This window comes from Tachysurus fulvidraco, chromosome 1, assembly GCF_022655615.1.
Source record: "Tachysurus fulvidraco isolate hzauxx_2018 chromosome 1, HZAU_PFXX_2.0, whole genome shotgun sequence".
NCBI lineage: Eukaryota > Metazoa > Chordata > Actinopteri > Siluriformes > Bagridae > Tachysurus > Tachysurus fulvidraco.
In genome coordinates this window covers 11756014-11777180 of record NC_062518.1, presented here as the reverse complement: position 1 = coordinate 11777180, position 21167 = coordinate 11756014, and the positions used below count along the sequence as shown (strand labels likewise).

The window sequence follows — 21167 nt, the reverse complement described above, 5'->3', positions numbered from 1 at the left end:
ATAAATTTGCATGTGAAACAGAATGATTGCATGCTGGATTACCATAGATTGTGTCAGACAGATCATTTAATTCACTTTTGACAAGCATGTCTTATTTGTCCAGTCTGCAAAAGATGAGTAACATTGTATACCCAGGGTTATATACTTCATGTTTGGCAATATCACACCAACCAATCATGGGAAAATTTCCATAAAGCATACAGACTACTACTAATACTCTTTACTTTAGACACATTTTTTACCTGATAAGTAATACAATATCAGCATGATCAAGTGATCAAGCTTCCACAGCTGACAAGTTCCTCTACACACACTTAATACTAACAACTATACAACCTAAATACATAGCCAGGACTATAAACAAAATAAAAGCACATTTATTTGAACTATGCATATTTTATTATTACCTGACTGTAACTGTTGCTAGCTTAATTATACAAATATCACTAGCTGATCAACAAATGTGAGTAAAATGTAAACTGTTCCATTTAAAAGGTCAATGTTTAATTTTTTTAAGTTGTGAACATAAATCCTGGGGTCTGAGTTTGAACAAGGGAATTTGTAGCAATGACGATTGGTAGAAAAGTTTTCAGAAATAGAGGGTGTACATTAATTTTTCTCCAAACCGATACAGAGGCAATAACTTCACAATACTGTGTATAAAGCCAATAGGAAATGTTCTCCACAGAGGATGCAGGTAGATATATTGATGGATAGCTGACAACTTCACACTCATCTGGAATTCTAATTCGAATGCCTTGTTTTTGCAATGCGGTTTAAGATAAAATGGGAGTTGTCCCCAGCTTTTTTTTTTATGACCCAACAATGTCACCTCAGTACACTGCAGTATAGTAGGGAACCTATTTTTAATGGACTGTATTAACATAGGGCTCGACAATTTTCCATAGTAGCAGGTGCTCTGATTAAAAAAAAAAAAACACTGAAAATTTGGAAACATAAAGACAGAAACGGAACTGCACAGTCAAAATAAGCAAAGATGTTACCCTCTCTGTAGACTAACAATGCATCTAAAGCTACTAAAGCTGCATATATATTTATATATATATATATATATATATATATATATATATATATATATATATATATATATATATATATATACACAAACACAAAAATATACCGGTAGTCCACCATTATATTATTGACAATATAAATCAGAAAAATCTTCCTGTGACCGTTATCTATGCTACTGATATCAGATATCTTGTCACTCCACCATTTCTACTTCTCCATCATGCGTGGTTTACAGTCTACCGCTTTCTCTCTTCAAGCAATGCTTTTAAATTTTTATTGCACATAGGGAAGATAAACAGTGTCATGTCTGCTGCTGACTTGTTAGCTGTTTTGTAGACATTTTTTAATACAAATAACATGTACAGCATTGCATAATCTGAATTATTCACACAAAAAATATCATATGAAGGAGTATCATATGATCTGAAGAGTAAAACAGGTCTCCTTGGACATAATTTATTAAATAAAACATGATACAAGCACAAAGATATGTTTGATAAGTGGATGTGTATTATCATACAAAACTGCTGAGCAAGCATGAACAGTGCTTAATAAGCATATAAGGCCACATCTGCATGAAATCGAGATTTTAAAGATGGCGTTCTCAAAATGAATTTACAGTTTTCTTAAAAAATGTTTTTGTTTTTTTGTTTTTCCAAATTCTTCATTGTACTTTTAAGAGTTATTCAGTGCCTTGCTGCAGAGTTTGTAGATTTCGGAGTATTACTTTGCCCTTGTGGTTTGTTTTTTGCTAGAAAACAGTCCCGTTAGCAATTGGACCTTCCAGATACAGGTAAGTTTATACAACAATCATTTGAAACTCCTTGACTGCACATAATCTGTGAATTTCATGTTATCTGACTCACAGCTCATTTTTACCAATAATGTCTACATGAATCAGCATAATCTGTTCTGAAATATGGCTGCTGCAACTCAGTTGTATTTATAGCTCCACACAGATACACTAAAGATTCTCACAATTTTCTTTTATAGTTTTTTCTTTTATTATCCTCATGTTGTCTCAGTGAGCTTTTTTGCTTGTTAGAGATCTAAATCTACATCTTTATATCTGTAAAGATGTTCTGTGAGATTTGGTAAAAGGGCTACACAAATAAAACCAAAGTGTTTCAGAAGTTTTTAGAGTGATGAGTTTAACAAAACGTAGCTCACATATTAGGATCATATACTGTAGGTTTCCAGAAATAACATTGTTTGCTCAGTATTGAAAGTTTTGCTAATAAATGAAAACATTTATTTGCCATTCTGCAGCTAGAACTTGGTATTTCCCTTTGCTCTTATCACATGCCATTTTGAGTTAGTATGAGCCCACTACTTAGTGTTAGGTCATTACAAACCTGTCTGAAAATTCACTTGGGTTGTTTACGCTTCCACTATATGTAGATGACTGCAGTCATCGGCTAATACAAACCTACGTCTTGTGTGACTTAATGCGTTGGTTACAAACAGGAATGATCTTAATCACCACCAAACTGCACTAGGTACCGAAATTATATTTTCTCAATGAGTCCTAATTTCAAAATACAATAAAACCCCACACACTTCTACCCCAGCTATCTGCTCATTCGTAATCAATTATTTCTTATTTCTAGATACCATGCCTATACATTGCATATACTGTATATCCAATAACACTGGGCCACAGATTCCAGATATTTTTGAGATAACAATACAGAGACTCTCCACAATTATGAGAGTTTTCACAGCCAACTGAGATCTTTCACAAATACTAATACAGCATTTAAGAGGCTGCAGATATGGATGTGTATTATTATCGTATTAGACAGGTGATGTAGGAACATTATAATTATAGAGCTAAAGCTTTAATCCTGTAATGATAGTGACGGCTGGACAAATTCCTTATATTAAGACAGATGAACACAGAAGAAAGGAATAAAAAGGAGAATAGGAGTAGGGGGTATAAATAGACAGGAATTGTGCTCTCTTGTGTTCCTTGGATAAATTTTCTCAATCGACTATCATGAGGAAATACAAAACAAATCCTTTGGAAGTTAGAAAATGTGTAACCATACATACATGTATTATGTGTGTTGGGCCAAACTCCATGTAGCCTACATATCCCATAAAAATATATTTAAACCCACTTGCACACAATGCATCTAAAAGTAGCTAGTTTCTTAAAATAGAGTTCTGTCAGTATATTCCCTGGACAGACAGGTTGACAAATTCAACATCCAAAGCAATCATTTCTGACAGGATCTGTCATGCAGGGACAAATCACTGATGCGGCGACGAAGAAAAAAACAAGCAATCCTCAATTCTAATAATTTATTTATTATTTTAAATAAATGGAAGCTGATTTTCCAATTTATGCCATGATGACGACCTATTGACATTTCTGGGAAAGAAATCAGCTTGATGTTGGATGAGTGTTTATGAGTTAAGATGAGCTGCAAATAATGCAGAGATGTTTGTGAGACGCTGACATTTTCAGAGCCGTCTGCAGTGTCCTCTATACAACATGACCCAAGTCTCCTGAGTAAAGCCCACAGCACATATACAGCCCTCTCTCTCTCTCTCTCTCTCTCTCTCTCTCTCTCTCTCTCTCTCTCTCACACACACACACACACACACACACACACACAATCCAGTTTATCTTATACCACATTTCTTACTTGTGACAAGCATTTAAAGAACAAGAACAGAGTAAAGCAGAGAAGAGACTGCAGACTTTGTGCCAGATTTGCTACTTCACAAACACAAACGCTTCAAAAGGTGACACTCAAAAATGAGGATTGATTATTTTACAGCATTTAGCAAACACTCTTATCCAGAGCATCTTACATTTTATCTCATTTTACACATCTGAGCAATTGACTATAGTATTGAATATAGTATTACCTGTAAATTCCAAAAATACACCAATTTAAGAACTGAAGGCCCATCCACAATTAACCACAAACAAACAGCAGTACAAAACAGCAGGCCACTGGTTTCAAAGATTGACCAAAATTCCATATGAACAGCACAATTTTGTGTGTAGAGGCTGTCTGCAGTTATTGTTGTGGTGATTTGGAAATAATCATTACAAAGTTCACACAAATAATATCATATGAAGGCCATCGGCCACTTTAATGGGAACAACTATATAGCTGTGCATTCACACAACTAGCAACTAACTCATCAATAAGCCAATCATGTTTCAGCAGAGCAACACAAACAGGTTCAGCAAAACCGCTGAAGACATCTTTATTTGTTTAGAGTCTTTGTCTACTGTTGCCTCAGATTCCTGTTACTGGCTGACAGAATTGAATTTGATGTGGTCTTCTGTTATATTTACATCTTGCACATTATGAGATGCCTTTATGCTCACAGTAGCTGTAAGAATATTGGTCTAATTGTAGCTAAAACTATTCTGGCCTCTCTACTCTCTCATCAACAATGTGTTTCTGCCCTCAGATCTGAAACTTAAAGGATGTTTTTTGCAAAATTTTATACAAGTTTGGAATTGTAAATGTAATATCTAGAGACTGTTGTTCATGAAAATCTCAGGAGAGAATCACTCAAATAAGTCCATCTGGCACCAACAGTCATGCCATGGTCAAATTCAGTAAGATCACATATTAACCCAATACAGCTGTTTGGTGTGAAGCTCTTTATCTGTATCTGCAAGATTTTTTACACTATGCTGTTGCCACATCTTTGGCTTATTGAATAATGTATGAATAATCTAGTGTCCAAGTGGTTCTTTTATTGTGATCACTGATCACTGTTAAAGAAAACTAACTGTAATGAGTCTCTGTGTTTGCCTTGTTTCTGTCTGCTGTCTTGCCCTGCTGTTAATTGTTTGCTCCACCCACTCATTGGTTACCATGGACACTAATTGAACTCAAGCTTTCCTCCAGGTGTGTTGTCTTTGTCTCTGATTGTCTCCGCTTTGTGATTGGTTCCTGTTTCCTATATCTACTCTGTTTGTTCACTTCCTGGGTGTTAGTTGTTGTGGTATGTTGCATGTTTATGTGTCTGTTCCTGGTCCCTGTTTTGCTTTGTGTTCTGCCTTGTGTTGCCTGCCTCCAGTTTTTTGATTTTTGGTTAGATACGTCCAAAACTGCATTTGGTCATAATTTAGAGACATTTTCTCATTAACAATGTTTATTTTGAATGGCAGAAATAGGCTTCAGGAAATATACCAACATATTAACCCAAAAGTCTTTATGGGAAATGAACACATTTAAGAAAAATCTTCCAAAAATGTTTTATATTATATTTGATTATTATTATAGATTTTTCAGAAAGCCTTTGACAAAAAAAGAACGTATTGAAATCATTCTTATGGTTGGATCAGATGGCTGGGATGTTTGTTGTGATCAAAAGTTGAGAGAAACCAGAGGATTTAAAGGGTGTTTTCATTTTTCACTTTGCTAAAAATGTATTTGCATGAACTTCATGTACTGTTAGGTACAAACAACTGAAATTGCAACTGAAATTAAGTATAGACAGGCAACAAGCCTTCCTTCCATATATGCATCTATACAACTCTCCCTCCATGTAAAACTAAACCAATATAAGGGTAATAATCATGAAGTGCTCATCAATCCCTTAATGTGTTGAAGGAATCCAGTTATTTCAGCAAGCAATGAACAAATTGTCCCCCGTGTTCCTGCAGGAAAACCAGGGGGTAGACAGAAACCATGGCAACAGCACTACACAATTATTATTATTATATAGTTCACTCTAATAGATCAACATCTGGAGCAAAGAGCTACGGGAAAGCCATATGCATCAGTGTTCCCACAACAGTTGACAGTTAAGCTACCAGAAATGTCTAATGAATTTGTGATAAAGATTGGATAAAGATCATGTCCATTATTATTTATTCATGTAGACAATGGGAATACTCCTAAATCTGTATGATCACAAAAATAAATAGATTTCATGAATATATCAAAATTAATTACACGTAATTTAAGGTTTGTGCCATCTTATATCATAGCAGTTACTGTCAAAGCTCCAGCATTTGTCTGTTGATATTTCTCTCCCAGTGGCACAAAGCTTGCAGATACAGCTAGAGTACTGAGCACTGACTCTAGTTGATAAATACTGTTGCAAACAAATAGTTTAAATACATTTCAAAGTGTGGCATTCGCCACTGCACAAATTAATCTTGCCTATAAATGCACATATCCAGAGGGAATTCAAGGCTGTGTTCCAAACAGCACATTGCTCCATAAGTTGCATGCACAATTAGTAGCAGCACAAATTAGTATTTGTGCTGACAAACCATTTAGTATAGTATGCAGTATTGAATAGAACCCAAGGATTCACAATCACAAAACACAGAGCAATAAATAAATACAGTAGATGCCCCAGATGGCTCGCCCTCACCTGATATAAGATTCTGAGATTGCCTGAATATATAACTATACATATTTCTCAGTTTCCCAACAACTTATAAATCAAATATTTTTCAGCAAGAAGGAAGACAGACTCCATTATGAAACGACAAAAAGGATATGTACCTGTATGAGGTTCTTCCCTAAATTGTTGCCGCAAAGTTGGTAAGACACAGTTGTCTAGAATGTCATTTCTTTTTAGCATTAAAATTTCCTTACACTGGACAATAACGATAACTGAAACCTTTTCCTGCATGAAAGTGGCCCTTGTGCTCAAAGTGAGGTCTATAATGATTTTGTTTACCAATGTCAGTGTGGACAAACTTGAGTGGAATGGCTTCAAATTTACAGGAAAGCCATACCCGAAGAGTTGAGACTGTTATAGGTGCAAAGAGGGAAACACTTCGATATTAATGCACAAACGTTATGTTCATTGGTCAGGTGTCCACATTCTTTAGGCCAATTAGATCTTTGATTTCTACCTGCTGTCTCTCAACTACTTGGCTGCTGTTGCTGGGGTGTGATGTTTGATGCATCTATCCTGACACCTCTGACACAGGGCTGATTTTGAATTATAATTTCAGGTCGACAAAAATAAATAACGTTCTCCTTACAAACCTCTTTACCTTAGCAACCTCTGAAAAGGTTCTACATTTTTCAAAGTTGAATATATTGAATATATTGTCAACAATACTTTATGACTGCAAACACTGTATACATCTGTTATTTCTTTTTTTTAATGTGGGCAGTTTTGTACTATGGAAGAGCTGCCCTGTCTTGGATAGGAGTGTACCACTGTAGAAGAAGAATTTCAATGTATATAAATGATAAATGCTTATATCATTTGTTATGCACACAGGCACACACACTTGTTTTTTTTTTTTTTTGTCGTTTTATCTATTCACAAGTGATAGAATTGGTTGTAGCCCATCTGCTTCAAGATTTGACATTCTGAGATTCATGCTTTTCTGCTCACCATGTTTGTAATGTATGATTATTTGAGTTACTGTAAACTTCCTGTCAGCTCAAACAGTCTGGCCATTTTTCTCTGACCTTCTCTAACACTGCTGTGCACTGGATGTTTTTTTTTCCTGTGTACCATTCTGTATAACCCTAACCATAACACTGTTCGATGAAAAATACACATCCACATACAACACAATCCACCTTTTCTACAGCTATTCAATCCTCAATGTCAATGAGATTAAAATTAAGACTTTTGGAGCTCAGGTTCTGGTAAATGTGTCACAATTTCTGAAATATTAACCACTAGACTACTTTAAATGCAACTAAGTCCCTATTTCTTGACCTCATCTCTTATAGGTAATTAATAAATGATGGGTATATTTGAATGAACTTGGTTTTATATGGCATGTACTACTCATTTTAATAATTGAACTGGGCTGGCTTTTTCTGCTGCACAGACTTGCACACATTGATCGTACTTGGTTGGCTTGGTTTAAGAGAGAACAGTGATTAGCACTTAATGGACAATGTGTCTAGGAGCATTTTCCCCCTTATACACACTAGGTACAAGTAATTGCAGCTCCAAATATACACTTGCAAAGTGAAGGGGAGAAAAAAGGTGGAAAAGGTAAATGGTGTTTTTCTGCATTTTCTTGTAGCAATTGGCAGCTTGGCCATATAGACTGCAAGTCATCTGGAGCCATAGCATCTGCTACAGCTTTAATCAACATGTTATTAGCCCATTTAATGTGGATACAATGATAATTGCTTAATCCTGCTTTTATACCTCAAGGGTGGGCAAGAGTGAAAGGATCAGTGACAATGCTGTCTTAGTTTTTGCCATTTGTAGATATTCAATCAGAGTGGCACCTTCTCCATGAATAATAATATAAGCAGTTGAAATCTGTCTATTTTAACCGACATATTTGTGGCAGATTTACAAATAATTAGGTCATGTGAAGAAGAGAATTAACACTGGTAGCGAATAGTCTGAAGTCAGCGGTGGATGATGAATTTGAAATACTAATGCTACAAGAATTTACTGGTTTGATCTAACCGAGTAAGTGAGGCCACAGCATTTGTTTAATAAGTCTAATCTACAGTATATGAGAACCAAGACTAGTGAGACTATAGTGACTCATACTGAAGACATAGCCATTTGGACATATTCTTAGATTATTACTTAATTTGCTGTGTAATGGCCTCAAAAATACGTTGTGTTTGAATTACCAGCTGTTAGAAAAATCAGATGGTTTAGATTTATTTTTATTGTGTATGGTTAGCTAGTTAAGTAATATAAAAGTAATGACTATGTTTTTACCTGTCTGTCTCATTGAGATTTGCTTTGATGAGTCAAGAGCACTAGCTGTCAGGTAAAACAACAAAGCAACAGGCAAACACTCGTTTGTTGTGTATGTTTATGACCTGGATCCATAACGCTTTTATGAAATTTATGGGAAGATAAAAATCTGTGATACTACTGAACTACTACGGAAGCGTATTGCATTCACTTGTGGAAAAAAATCTACTCTGTTTTTCTGAATTAACGAGTTAATTATCTCAGAATGATGAGAATAATCTTCATGAAAAAAATTATTTTGCTCTGTTTTTCTGAATTAACGAGATCCCTTAAACTTGAAAGGCGGGACATGTTTACTTCCATGCAATCCACCTAAAATAGAGCTCCTGGCAGGATTTTGAGGGATCTCATTAATTCAGAAAAACAGAACAATTAATTTTTTTAAGTGAAAAATGATCTCATAATTCTGAGATAATTAACTCGTTAATTCAGAAAATCAGAGTAGATTTTTTTCCTCAAATGAATGCAATAAGCTTCCGTAAACTACTGATAATGGTATGATAAACTACATGTTTAGAAAACAGAGACTTAATGCAATAAGAGTGTGATATTGTGTCAATCTACTGTAAATTCAAGAATAAGTAAAATTATCCTGCCAATCTACATACACCAATAAAACTGTTTATTAAAACAGTGAAGACATGTTAAATATACCAGTCAAAGCAACCTGAGATCATTTTTTTTCATGCTAAGTCTTCTCTTGTCTCTATCAAGGTAAATTTACCTTGTTATCATAAGTTTGCTTCGAGGAGATGTAATGTTTTCACACGTCAACTCGATGCATATCAGATTAGCAGAAAGGTGTATGTCAGAACAGGGAAGGCTATAAAATATGCAGAGCAGGGCTATTTCAGGACCAGCATTGGCAACCACTTCCCTGAAAAATAATCTACTTATGTATGTTGTATTGCTATGGAACATAGGAGTTCTGACACTTTTTTGAAGTGCAAAAGATAGTATGATGCGTGTCTCTATATAAAGTTCTTATATATTTAAAACTGTCACTCTGTTCTAAATCAATCAACAATATTTACATGCCATGTTACTATACCATGAAGGAAAGCCACAGAAATTATATGCCTGTATCTACGTTATAAACACTAGAAAACTGGAACATTTGCCCATAGCCAGTTCCAATTTATTCTTTCACTTGCAATAAATCTTGCTCCTTTACTTCTTAGACACTATGAAAGCCATCAAGTAGCTTCAAATAATGAAGAAAAGAATAGTGACTGACTAATTTAAAAAAATTTTAATAATATTTTCACAAAGCAGTATAAATGAATACATGTGAACGATAATAATAATTCTTTAAATAATAGGTAACAGACTTTTTTTTTTTTTTGCAGAGTATGATGCCAAGATGAGCTGTGCTCAGGCTGAACCAGAGGAGACGCCTGCAAATCCCAGTGAAAACACTAGTCCCAGTGCAAATACCAATCCAAATGCTATCACTAAGCCTAGCATCTCTGGAAGCCCTATCCCCAGCGCCAATGCACCGTCAAATTCAAGCAATACTTTTAACCTCAATGTCACAAACACCAGCGATGAGATTGAATGCAAGATCTGTTACCAACGCTACAACATTCATAGCCGTAAGCCCAAGATACTGGACTGTTTGCACCGTGTTTGTGCCCGATGCCTTAACAAGATCCTGGACATTGGGGACAGCTCGGGCTGCATCTGCTGTCCCTTCTGCCGGCATGAGACAAGAGTTAGTGACTACGAAGTGGCAGCACTACCAGATGACTCGAACATCATGTCATTCCTGGCAATCCGGGGCAAATGGTGGAGCTCAGACCACAGCAAAGAGGTGGTGCTGACACCCAAGAGCCTATCATCCAGTGACAGTCCATACCACGATTCTTCTAACTGCCTGGTCATCACCATTATGGAGGTCCAGAGAGATGCACAGCATTCACCCAGTCGCAATGGTAGCTCTGATGACTATGGGGAACACAGCCTGGACTCAGTATCAGTAGCATCAAATGGTGGCACCATAGACCAGGACGCATTTACCAAGTTTTGCAACCACATACCCCGGATTCTTGTGTGGCTACTGGGCTTCTTCTACTTTGGTTCCTTGCCACTTGGCATATACTTACTGGTGATCCAAAGAGTTACTTTGGGTATTGTATGTGTTAGCCTTGTACCCACCAGCCTTACTGTGTGTCTAGTGTATGGGTTCTGCCAGTGCCTCTGCCAAGGCATATGTGACTGCTCCAGCAGAAGCTGACTGGACACGACACCCACGAATGAGAAGTGCGAACAAACTAATAACACAAAGACATCTTCTTATATGTGTTGAGGGCTATTATTATTATGAAATATTGCACGAGCAAGGGTGCTGTTGTACTGAATATCAAGTAATATAATTGATTATTGTGATAATATTACAGCTATAATGATATTCAGTGTAACAGCTGGATTCTGAGCGTGAAATTAATATAGAGTAACTCACATTTCACACGCACACTATGGCCAAATATTTTCTTCCTTTTTGCTCCATCAATTAAAATAGTTCCTTAAGACACCACCGCTGAACAAAGTGCTGTAAGCACACACTGGCTGACAACCCATAGAACGTGTAGTAATACTTTCAATTAACAAACTATTGCTAAAATTTAAATTTTATGTAATGAACACAAACATGTGGAGTCCACTGTACAGGACACATGCTTTTATATAAAAAGTCAGCACTCTTGGAAGGGCACTTCTCCTATCAAATTACTGTTGTATAATAAGCTAAAAATGTAAAGCTGTCTCTTTACTTAACAAACAAAACAAGTGTCACACCTATCAGTTGGTGAGGTGTGGTTTATACTTCTGCTAGTGTATATGCTTCATGACACAGTTTATGGCTAAGAGGTGCAAAGCTGTCTTCCCAAAAGCTAACACTGAGTCATGACTATCTAGGGTGCTGTGAGTCAACCAGCCTTAAGGTAAATGCTGATTGGTTGAGACAGGAAGGTATATCTGGCTGTGTATTTGAAAACATTGTGACCTTGTAACCCCAATTGTGCCAAGTCTATCAAGAGTTTCACACTAATACTGCCCTAAATCCACATCACATCCAATACGTTCTGTCTTTTATAAGCTGAGGGCATGCTTCCCCAACCCCTTTATAAGTGTAGTCCATTAGACATGACATACATAACAGTATCTAACAGTCACAGATACTGTAATAAACGATATCTAGAAATATCAGTTCTGCTGTAGTCATGCTTTCTCATATTTTGGGCATCATATATAAAACATCTCCTGTATGATAGGTCTCTCATTTCCATGCAGCTATAAAGTATCTACCTTTTTTCTGTCTTTGCTTTATACATACTTATATATGTGCATTATACTGTATCACAGATTTATTTAGAGGAAACAGTCATGATATTGTGAAATTTGAGAATATAATGTAAGAGAATTCTAAAGTATTCATCATTCTGTGATTGCTACAATTGTGGATTTAAACATAAGTCAAATTGAGTTGCTTCAATATATGAATAACGTAATCTTTTGTAGATTTACTTGCTTAATAATTGATGATGACCCAAAACTTTTCAAAACACCAGCTGTCTTATATTTATGGATAGATCTATGAATGCAGGCACCTATATGAGCATATGCACAAATACTTTATGTATTCGCAGAAGTATGAACCATGCTTAACATTAACTATGTGCATTCCTCTAAATACTATATTCGAGCCATAAAACATGGTAAATAATCCCTAATGTGTCCTCTAGAACACCCTGGCAACTGGAAAGCCAAATGATAAAACAATTTCAAGTATAATGGCTGAAGTATTCAGTTTGAGCTTTGTGTTTGTAGCCATAACAAGCTTTTTATTTGTGAGTATTGTAGCAAATGTCTGTAGCAATCAGTGAAATGTTATGACTTGTTGAAGAGTGAGGTCAAGGTGACAAAACAACTCACAGGCTTTAAGAGCACATAGTAAACTGCAGCCATCCATGGGAAAGAGGTTAAAATAAAGTGGATTTACTGTAAATGGTTGTATGTTGTTTATCAAGAGCCATAATCCATTAATGAGGCAACATTTTATACTGTTGATAGACACACTGGCAGTTTTCACACTGCCAGATATATTGTACCCTTGCCAGGTCCTTCACACTTTTATTATATTACACGGGTGTCTGTAAATAGGGCCACGGATTCGATGAAGTACATGAAAGGAACACTTAAAGGGAAAATGTGGTGTGGTGGCTTTTGAGAGGAACACAATACTTAGTTGGTCTTTTCTTCTTTGTCATCTCTCTCATTGGCTCAGTCTGTGTTCCTCTATTCTTGGCAACCAAATGGAATAAAATGACAGGGAACCTTGTTCCATCTGTCCTACTGGCACAATGGCCACGCTTAAAGAATTCTCTAAAGAATAGCAAAAGACAAATATGAAAAACAGACATCTCAAAAGATACAACAATGCACTCAGGATTGAAAAAAGGGAACACTATGATTCTGAAGAGATCTGGCTGGAGGAATATTTGAGAAACACTTCAGCTGAGTAAAGAAAAGGAAAGGAGATAATGGTATCGAAGAGAAACTTTGAAGGACGAAAGATAAGATTCATTTTAAATCACCTGACATGAAACCTGTCAAAAAATAAGATATATTAATAACTATTTAACATGCTGTCATTCAGATTGGGATAATTGTTTAAATCCTTTTAAAAATTAATTGCTAGCAAAGCATTAGCATTAACTCTACAAGAAATCACCTTGAAATTCATACTTTGTGTGTAAACGCACCCAAAATCAATGGCATGGTAATATTTATTTCATAGTGTCATATTTATGTATATAATCACATCACAATTCTAAAGTAAATAGAAAGATTTTTCGCACACAGGACTTCAGATTAGACACATTCATATAATCATATACAATGATTATCACAAGGACTGAATAATTAAACTAATAGTAAACTGCAATAATTCATGTGATAATAACAATATATTGAAAATAATATAATAGACTGCTAATAGACTTACAATAGTTTTTTATTTCAATGCTTGTCATCTTCTCACTAATATAATATTCCCCCTTTTGGGGTTGAAGGCAAGGGTTTGTGCTTAAAGGTGTTGGTCTAACCCCTACTGAGAAAGTCTATTGCTGACAAAGTTTATTTTACAAAAGCCACTTTCTTCTTCTTCAGTCTTTTTCACACTCCTTCGCAACAGTGAGGTCAACACACTCTTTCATCTAAAAAACACCTTGAAAATGTCCTGACAAAATTTCATTTAAAGCAATATTTATATACACAATCAAATATTTAACATCTTCCTTTCAGTTGTTTTAGGCCAAGGTGCTGCATAAATTTTAATAGATCCTGAATAATTTAGAAACAATATTCTTCAAGGTGAGCACTTTCTGTCTGTCTCTTGATCTTTCTTGCCTCTTATTTTTTCATTGTTATAAAGTCTCTGGTGACCAGAGATATTTCTTAACCTTAAATATATATGCACACAAACATCCACACACAGCTGACAGAAGCTGACAGTGACACAATTAACACAAGACAGAGATCTCAATTAGTGTGTATTGTACTCCAAATCTTTTTTTTTTTGTTTGTGTTGCGTCTAAGTTATTGTGCTTAAGAGCGTGATTAGCACAAACTAAGTACACATCTTAGCAAGTATGCTTGAAGGGCTTTTTGGAAGAAGTAGACATATTTCAAAGCTACAGCCAACTGCCATATGACACAGATGATGCAGATGATGTTGATGATGATGATGATGATGAGGATTATTTTTTGTTTGTTTATTTATTTAAGTCACATCTGGTATGATTCATTCACAGACACACCTCATTCTCATGCATGAAACACTTATTTTCTTTAAAGGTCATGCAATCCATCACATGCAATCTGTCACATCACTTCTACCCCTGCAAGCACAGGAGGGAGAAAGAGACCAGGAGAGAGGCTCAATAAGACGGAAAAGAAAAAGAAAAATCCCTGCTGAAAAACACACAATGTCAAAACACAGTGTGTAATTACAGAACATGATGTCTCGGAGTGCACCCGATCTCTCCGCTCTTGTTCCACCGAACTGCATCTGTTGTATATTTGACACAATGGATATACTAATGATAGCTTCAGGCTTTGACTGCAAACAAATTTAATCACTGGGAAGCACAAAGGGATCAGAAGAGAAAGAAAAATCTAAAAATATTATGCTTTTTACACACACACACACACACACACACACACACACACACACACACACACACACACACACACACACACACACACACACACACACACATACACACATACACACATACACACATACACACATACACACATACACACATACACACATACACACATACACACACACATACACATACACACACATACACACACATACACACACACACACACACACACACACACACACACACACACACACAGACACAGACACACACACAGCCTTCTTGTCTACAGTCTACATCCTAATAGAAGTCTCAGCAGTCAGGCCAGCCAATTCCCTGCACTCCTGCTGTTGCTATAGAGACAGCTTGCAACAGGACCACATGGAGGACACACATCAGCTTTGCAGGGTTTCGAGATACAGTACAGAGTTTACCACACACATTTTTTTTTTTTTCTGGCATTGTGACATCCTGCTGATATAATTCTTACTGTAACTGTTTTCATATTTTGGGTCATATTCTGGACATTCGAGGACCTGTGCAATTATTGATTCTCACTAAAATGTGGCTACACAGACAGACACACACAGGCAGACAGGCAGACAGACAGACAGACAGGCACACACACAAACACACACACACAAGACCTGGTGCCCTCATCCGAGAATAATTTTTCCTTTACTAAGGCTACTTAGCTCATCACACATACTGTGTTTGGGTCCATTAACAACATGCACTTGATGTGAAGTGTAAACTGTGGTTAAAAAAAAACATACAGCACACAGCTGCTAAATAGATGGGAATACAGATTAAATACAAGTTCTTTTAAAAAGATGATATGTAAATAAATAAAGTGCAGTTTAATTACTAATTGGCTAAATGTATAAAAGTGTGCATTTCGCTCCTATTCCATGTCGACTGTGGCTTCTGTAAAATATCTGTAATTGAAAATATCACAAAAGTCCAGTTTTGTTATTAGACATGATGTATGTGTTCCTTACATATGTGCTTATGAAAATCAGCACAAGTGAACGAAAAGGTGCGTCCCAAATTGCATACTTCTGCACTGTTCTACACCAGTAGTTGTATGTGAGTAGTGTGTTCACTGAAAATTACAATAAGAAGTAGTGCACTTCAGGTATCGGGATGATGCACTTATTCAACTGAAAAAATGCAGTGTGGAATGTTGAACATTTCATGCACGCAATGCTCGCAGCTATGATTAGGTAGTGGTGAAGCGTAGGGGTGGGGCTACCAGGCAAAATATAGCTGACAACACTATGGTGAACATCTTACAAATTAGTCCATGTTGAGTGATTCTATATTTCAACAATAATTTGAGATAATACAACTCTTCTAATATTCATGCACTAGACAGTAAATAGTGCATAGTGTACAGTACATCAATTGGGACACAGCTGTTATTAGTACAGATAATACTAGTAAGTAGCAGGTGTACCTTCCGCATGCAATGCCTTTTGCAATTTCTCTAGACCATAATGTGGACATCTGGCTCAGTAGAAATAGCATATGGTTTCCCTGAAAAATTGAGTCTTGGTATGTGTCACTGGTGAGAGGAAAAAAGGTTTGCTAAAAGCTGTTAATTCTAGGCTATATCTATCTATCTATCTCTCTCTCTCTCTCTCTCTCTCTCTCATATTATATATATATATATATATATATATAGAGAGAGAGAGAGAGAGAGAGAGATAGTGATACAGAGTCCAAAAAGATCCCCAGAGTTCTAAAAACATATCGATGATCAAATGTTACAAGCTTTTTTTTTTTTCTTGATCTAAAGAGCGACAGCTGATGGTCACTTCTCCTGGGCAAATCTTGGGCATTCATAAAATGCCAGAGGTTTTTCGAGGTCCAGATGGTCTATCTCTAGATGATGTGATAGGTCACAAAGAATCACAGAAGAAGCTACAAAACGTTTCAAAAAAGGGGTTTATGGTCACTTCTCCTGGGCAAATCTTGGGCATTCATAAAATGCCAGAGGTTTTTCGAGGTCCAGATGGTCTATCTCTAGATGATGTGATAGGTCACAAAGAATCACAGAAGAAGCTACAAAACTTTGCAAAAGGGGTTTGCAAAAGACTAGATTTAAAAAAAAAAAGTTGTAAAAGTTTCTTTTAGCTTGCCCATCTTTCAAGCCTGAAGAAAAAAGCAACTGGAAAAATCTGCACATGAATGACCGCTCAATTTGATAGTTTCAGAGATGGGGGTGTGGTTAAGGTGCTGGACCAAGCTGCCACTGCTGGGCCCCTGAACAAGGCCCAGCATTTAGCAGATAAGGGCATCTGCTAAATGCTGGAAATATAAATAAGTATTAAAAACTTTCAACATGGTTATGGTGAGGAGTGTTTCTGTACTGAAATACAGATTTTGTTCATTTTCCTAAGTGCAGCTAATTGTTAACTCCTATAATTATGGCCATAATGTACATCAGCAGCCATTTGTATTTGTACAGCTTTTGTATAGCATTTAACTAAAATTCCCTTATCATCTGCAAACTAGATCTCTGAGTAATATGAGTTATGGTGTCAGAAAAAATTCAACAGAAATGGGTATGAAGGATCCTGTCATCATGCATGTATCGTGTCCTTTCTGGCAATATAGCATGTGAACACCACATACTCGTAATCACCACTTTAGAAATAAGGTAGCGGGATTATTCTGCTCGGCTTATTACTTCAGTAAAATTTTTAATGGAAGTTTATACCTCTTAATGGAAACACTGGCATTTTAGGTCAATAATGTTTGAGCTGCATTAATAATTTCTTGTTCCAAAGATTTCTTCTTTTTAAGCATTTCAGTGCTGTGCACATTGTTTTGCTCCACCATTTAACTTTGGGATGCTGAATCTCTCTAACAGTTCCAAAAAAGAAAAAAGATTGAATAAAGAAGTGATGCTGCAGAAATCTTCTATGAAGTGCCGGTGGTACATGAGATCTAGCTTACAGTACAGAGACTGTCGCTGAGATAAGGTTCCTCAACTGTCCTCAGTTCAAAAAGATGGATCCCAGGATCATATAGATGCTGGTGAAAAGGAGTACAAATATGCAGAAGATGCTTGAAAGAACAAAAATAAATAAGGTGCAGAAGCTGGAAGACTTTTCTGAAGACCTGTGGGCAGATGAACTGCTCAGGACAAATAAAAACAGTTGCTGATCATCGAGGTAACAATAGTGTTGAGTCAAGTGTGTAAATTCACCTTTTGTCTTCTAGAGCATGTGTAAAAATCTGTTATATGAAATAATTTACTTAAGGCTACGAAAAAAAAAAAATTATTTTTCGCAGATTCTGCAAGGCATTATGTAAATTATGACCTCAACCCTAAAACATGATCAATATTTACATTTACATTTACATTTACAGCATTTGGCAGACGCCCTTATCCAGAGCGACGTACATAAGTGCTTAAATCTCTAACACTGAATACATTAATGCTGGTTCACTAGGTTACATACTTAAGATACCATGAGTTTAAAACATTTGTTCAAAGTTACAATGAAAAAGTGTCAATATGATATGGTGATATGGAATCCAATATGATATGGTGAAAATGTGCTGTAATACATGCTCACATTTGTTCAACACATATTACAATTCCATTTCCTCTGCTTGAGTATACAAATCAGTGCAAGTTTAATGCAGTAAAATTGCATGCTTTCTCAATCCGGAATGAATGAAATGAAGCCATTCTTGTATCCACGCCCCTGCATCACTGAACATTTAAAGACCCTGATGTTAACAGATGCTGCGAGGTTGATGTAACTCAATATATCCTTTATATAATATTGTATTCAGCTTCCATATTTCATTTAAGGCTTTAACTTTTTTTTTAACAGCACTAATTACAAGCATCATGTTGCTCATTTATTTTAGCCTTTTCATGGTTATAAAAAGTAAAATCAATTTTGACTAAAGAGTTTCTTAAGGTTTGGCCTTTTTGCTGGTATCTAGTAATTCATCTGTTATGTAGCATGATGCTCTGCTTTCCCTATGAGATTAGCCTCAAAGATATTTTCCAAGTTCAAATCAGTGATGTCATCAGTCTGACCTACTCAGTGTCAGATTCGCACTTCGTCGACTCAACATCATGTTTCTGTAAATTACTTTAAAGTCACAAAGTGAGACATTAGTGCCTAGTTATTTAAACTGCAGTGTGATGTCTGTTGCTTAACATTACTCTCCTGTGGGTCAGTGAGGTCACCTTCAACATCCACCTGTACAAACCAGAACAACTGACTAACCTTTATATAAGACAGACAGACAGACAGACAGACAGATTGAGAGAGAGAGAGTGCAAAACTGTGAGAGAGAATGAGTGAGTGTTAGAGAGAGAGATACACAGAGTAAAAACGGAGAGAGAGACTACTCAGTGTCAGTAGGAGTGAGAGAGAGAGAGGGAGAGAGAGACTCTCACACACACACACACACACACACACACACACACACATACACACACACACACATACACACACACACACACACACACAGTTACTTAAATGCAAATTCATATGCATGTTCAAGTACAGATCACACTTTCCTAGGTTCTGCTCTTATATTATGGAAGGGCAATTTTCTGAAACTGCAGGGTTCCTATTTTGATCATGTCTCAGTACATGACCAGGAAATTTCATAGACTAGATTCAATAATGTAAGCTCTTTAAATGTCAATAAGACACTTAATTCTCCCAAGTGAAATTAAAATGATCGGATTGGAACATCGAGCTCTATAATCCGAACCATAAACACCTCGTTACATAAATCCTGCTTTTGTGTTTTCAGTCATCAAAATGGCATGTAGAATATTCATGTCATCCATTCTCCAGCATCCATTTTGTCTTTGTAAAGAAAGCAATGTGCACACCACATTGTCAAACTGCAAGAGTATTGATTCATTTACACATCAGCTTAAGCAACACATGGAATTTCAAACAGAAGAAGACCACAACAAACTATTGAAAAGCAGTGTGTGTGTGTGTGTGTGTGTGTGTGTGTGTGTGTGTAGTGACCATTCATTGGACACATGAATGATAGAAGCTTTATTTATCTAAGCTTCATGTGTGTCCCTGTGTACATTCCCTCTCATTGTGCGTCTATTTTATTAGTGCTCACAGACAGTGACCAGTTCTTTAAACTCTTGCAGCCTTAAACCTTTTAAAAGCTGAGAGTATTTAATAAAATCATATTCAAACATGAACTTTAAAGATCCTATGTGCTAATTCTACTGCTTATCTAATGAAACCTACTTAGGAAACAATTAATTTAGAATATAAGTGTGTATACATACTTTTTAAATTTTTATTTATTTATTTATTTATTTATTGTTATTTATTTTAAGGTGAAGCTTATTCAATCTCCAAGGTTTGTTTTTTTTTTTTTTTTTGGGGGGGGGGGGGGGCGCTTAAAATTAACCACAAAGTTTCTACAAAAGCAAACACCCTGTGACAGAAATGGATGGAAACGTAGCTATAGCCCCACATATTTACAATACTGTACAAACACCCCACAAATTCTCATATAACATCATTCTCCTGTGACTGACATGTGCCTGGAGAACACTAGATGGGTTTGTGATTAATGTAGTTACATTTACATTACATTTACGGCATTTAGCAGACACCCTTATCCAGAGTGACTTACAACTGAGCAACTGAGGGTTAAGGGCCTTGCTCAGGGGCCCAGCAGTGGCAGCTTGGTGGACATGAATGTAGTCATGGTAACCATCAATCGACAGAAGAATAGGGTAAATAAGGGTACATAAACCTGATCCTCTCTTGCCTTTTGTTTCACCGTGTCACATCGTGACACCTACATTCAGCAGCCTTGTATAAGTATGTATTACTTTTTCTGTAATAGCATATACACAAATATGGACAGTCGTTTCTCAAACCCTGAAAGTTTCCCCACTACTCGGCACAGGTTGCCAGTTTGTACAGGGCGACTGCAATTTGGAACCAGTGTTTAGTGGCAAGCTGCAATAGGCTCAACAAGCCCTGCTACCAACCACTGTGTCCAATTAATTGGCACAGCATCTCAAACATGTGCTGGAACATTACAAAATTTTTCAGCCAGAGACTTCCTGTGATGTGTTTCTCCACCAATACCTTCCATGGTGGCCAACTGCAGGATCTTTTCCAAACCCATAGACTTTGTCACATAAGGGCAGTAAGTAGGAGCCGGATCAGAAAGGAAAAAAACTCCAATCACATGTCAGGAACATTGAAAAAATGCTTGAAAAATGCTTAACAT

At 36.4% G+C, this 21167-nt stretch overlaps 2 protein-coding genes across 4 annotated transcripts in view; one reads left to right on the top strand and one right to left on the bottom strand.

The window, feature by feature from the left end:
• The window catches only part of zgc:165481 (uncharacterized protein LOC100073327 homolog), a 15789-nt gene extending 2789 nt beyond the window's left edge, over nt 1-13000 (top strand). The window contains exon 2 of the mRNA XM_027133019.2: nt 10083-13000. Coding sequence (XP_026988820.1) covers nt 10097-10969 — 873 coding nt within the window. The 5' untranslated portion in view covers nt 10083-10096 and the 3' untranslated portion in view covers nt 10970-13000. The remainder of the gene's footprint in view (nt 1-10082) is intronic.
• The window catches only part of cep89 (centrosomal protein 89), a 73776-nt gene that overhangs the window by 18145 nt on the left and 34464 nt on the right, over nt 1-21167 (bottom strand). The gene's annotated exons all lie outside the window — the stretch shown is intronic.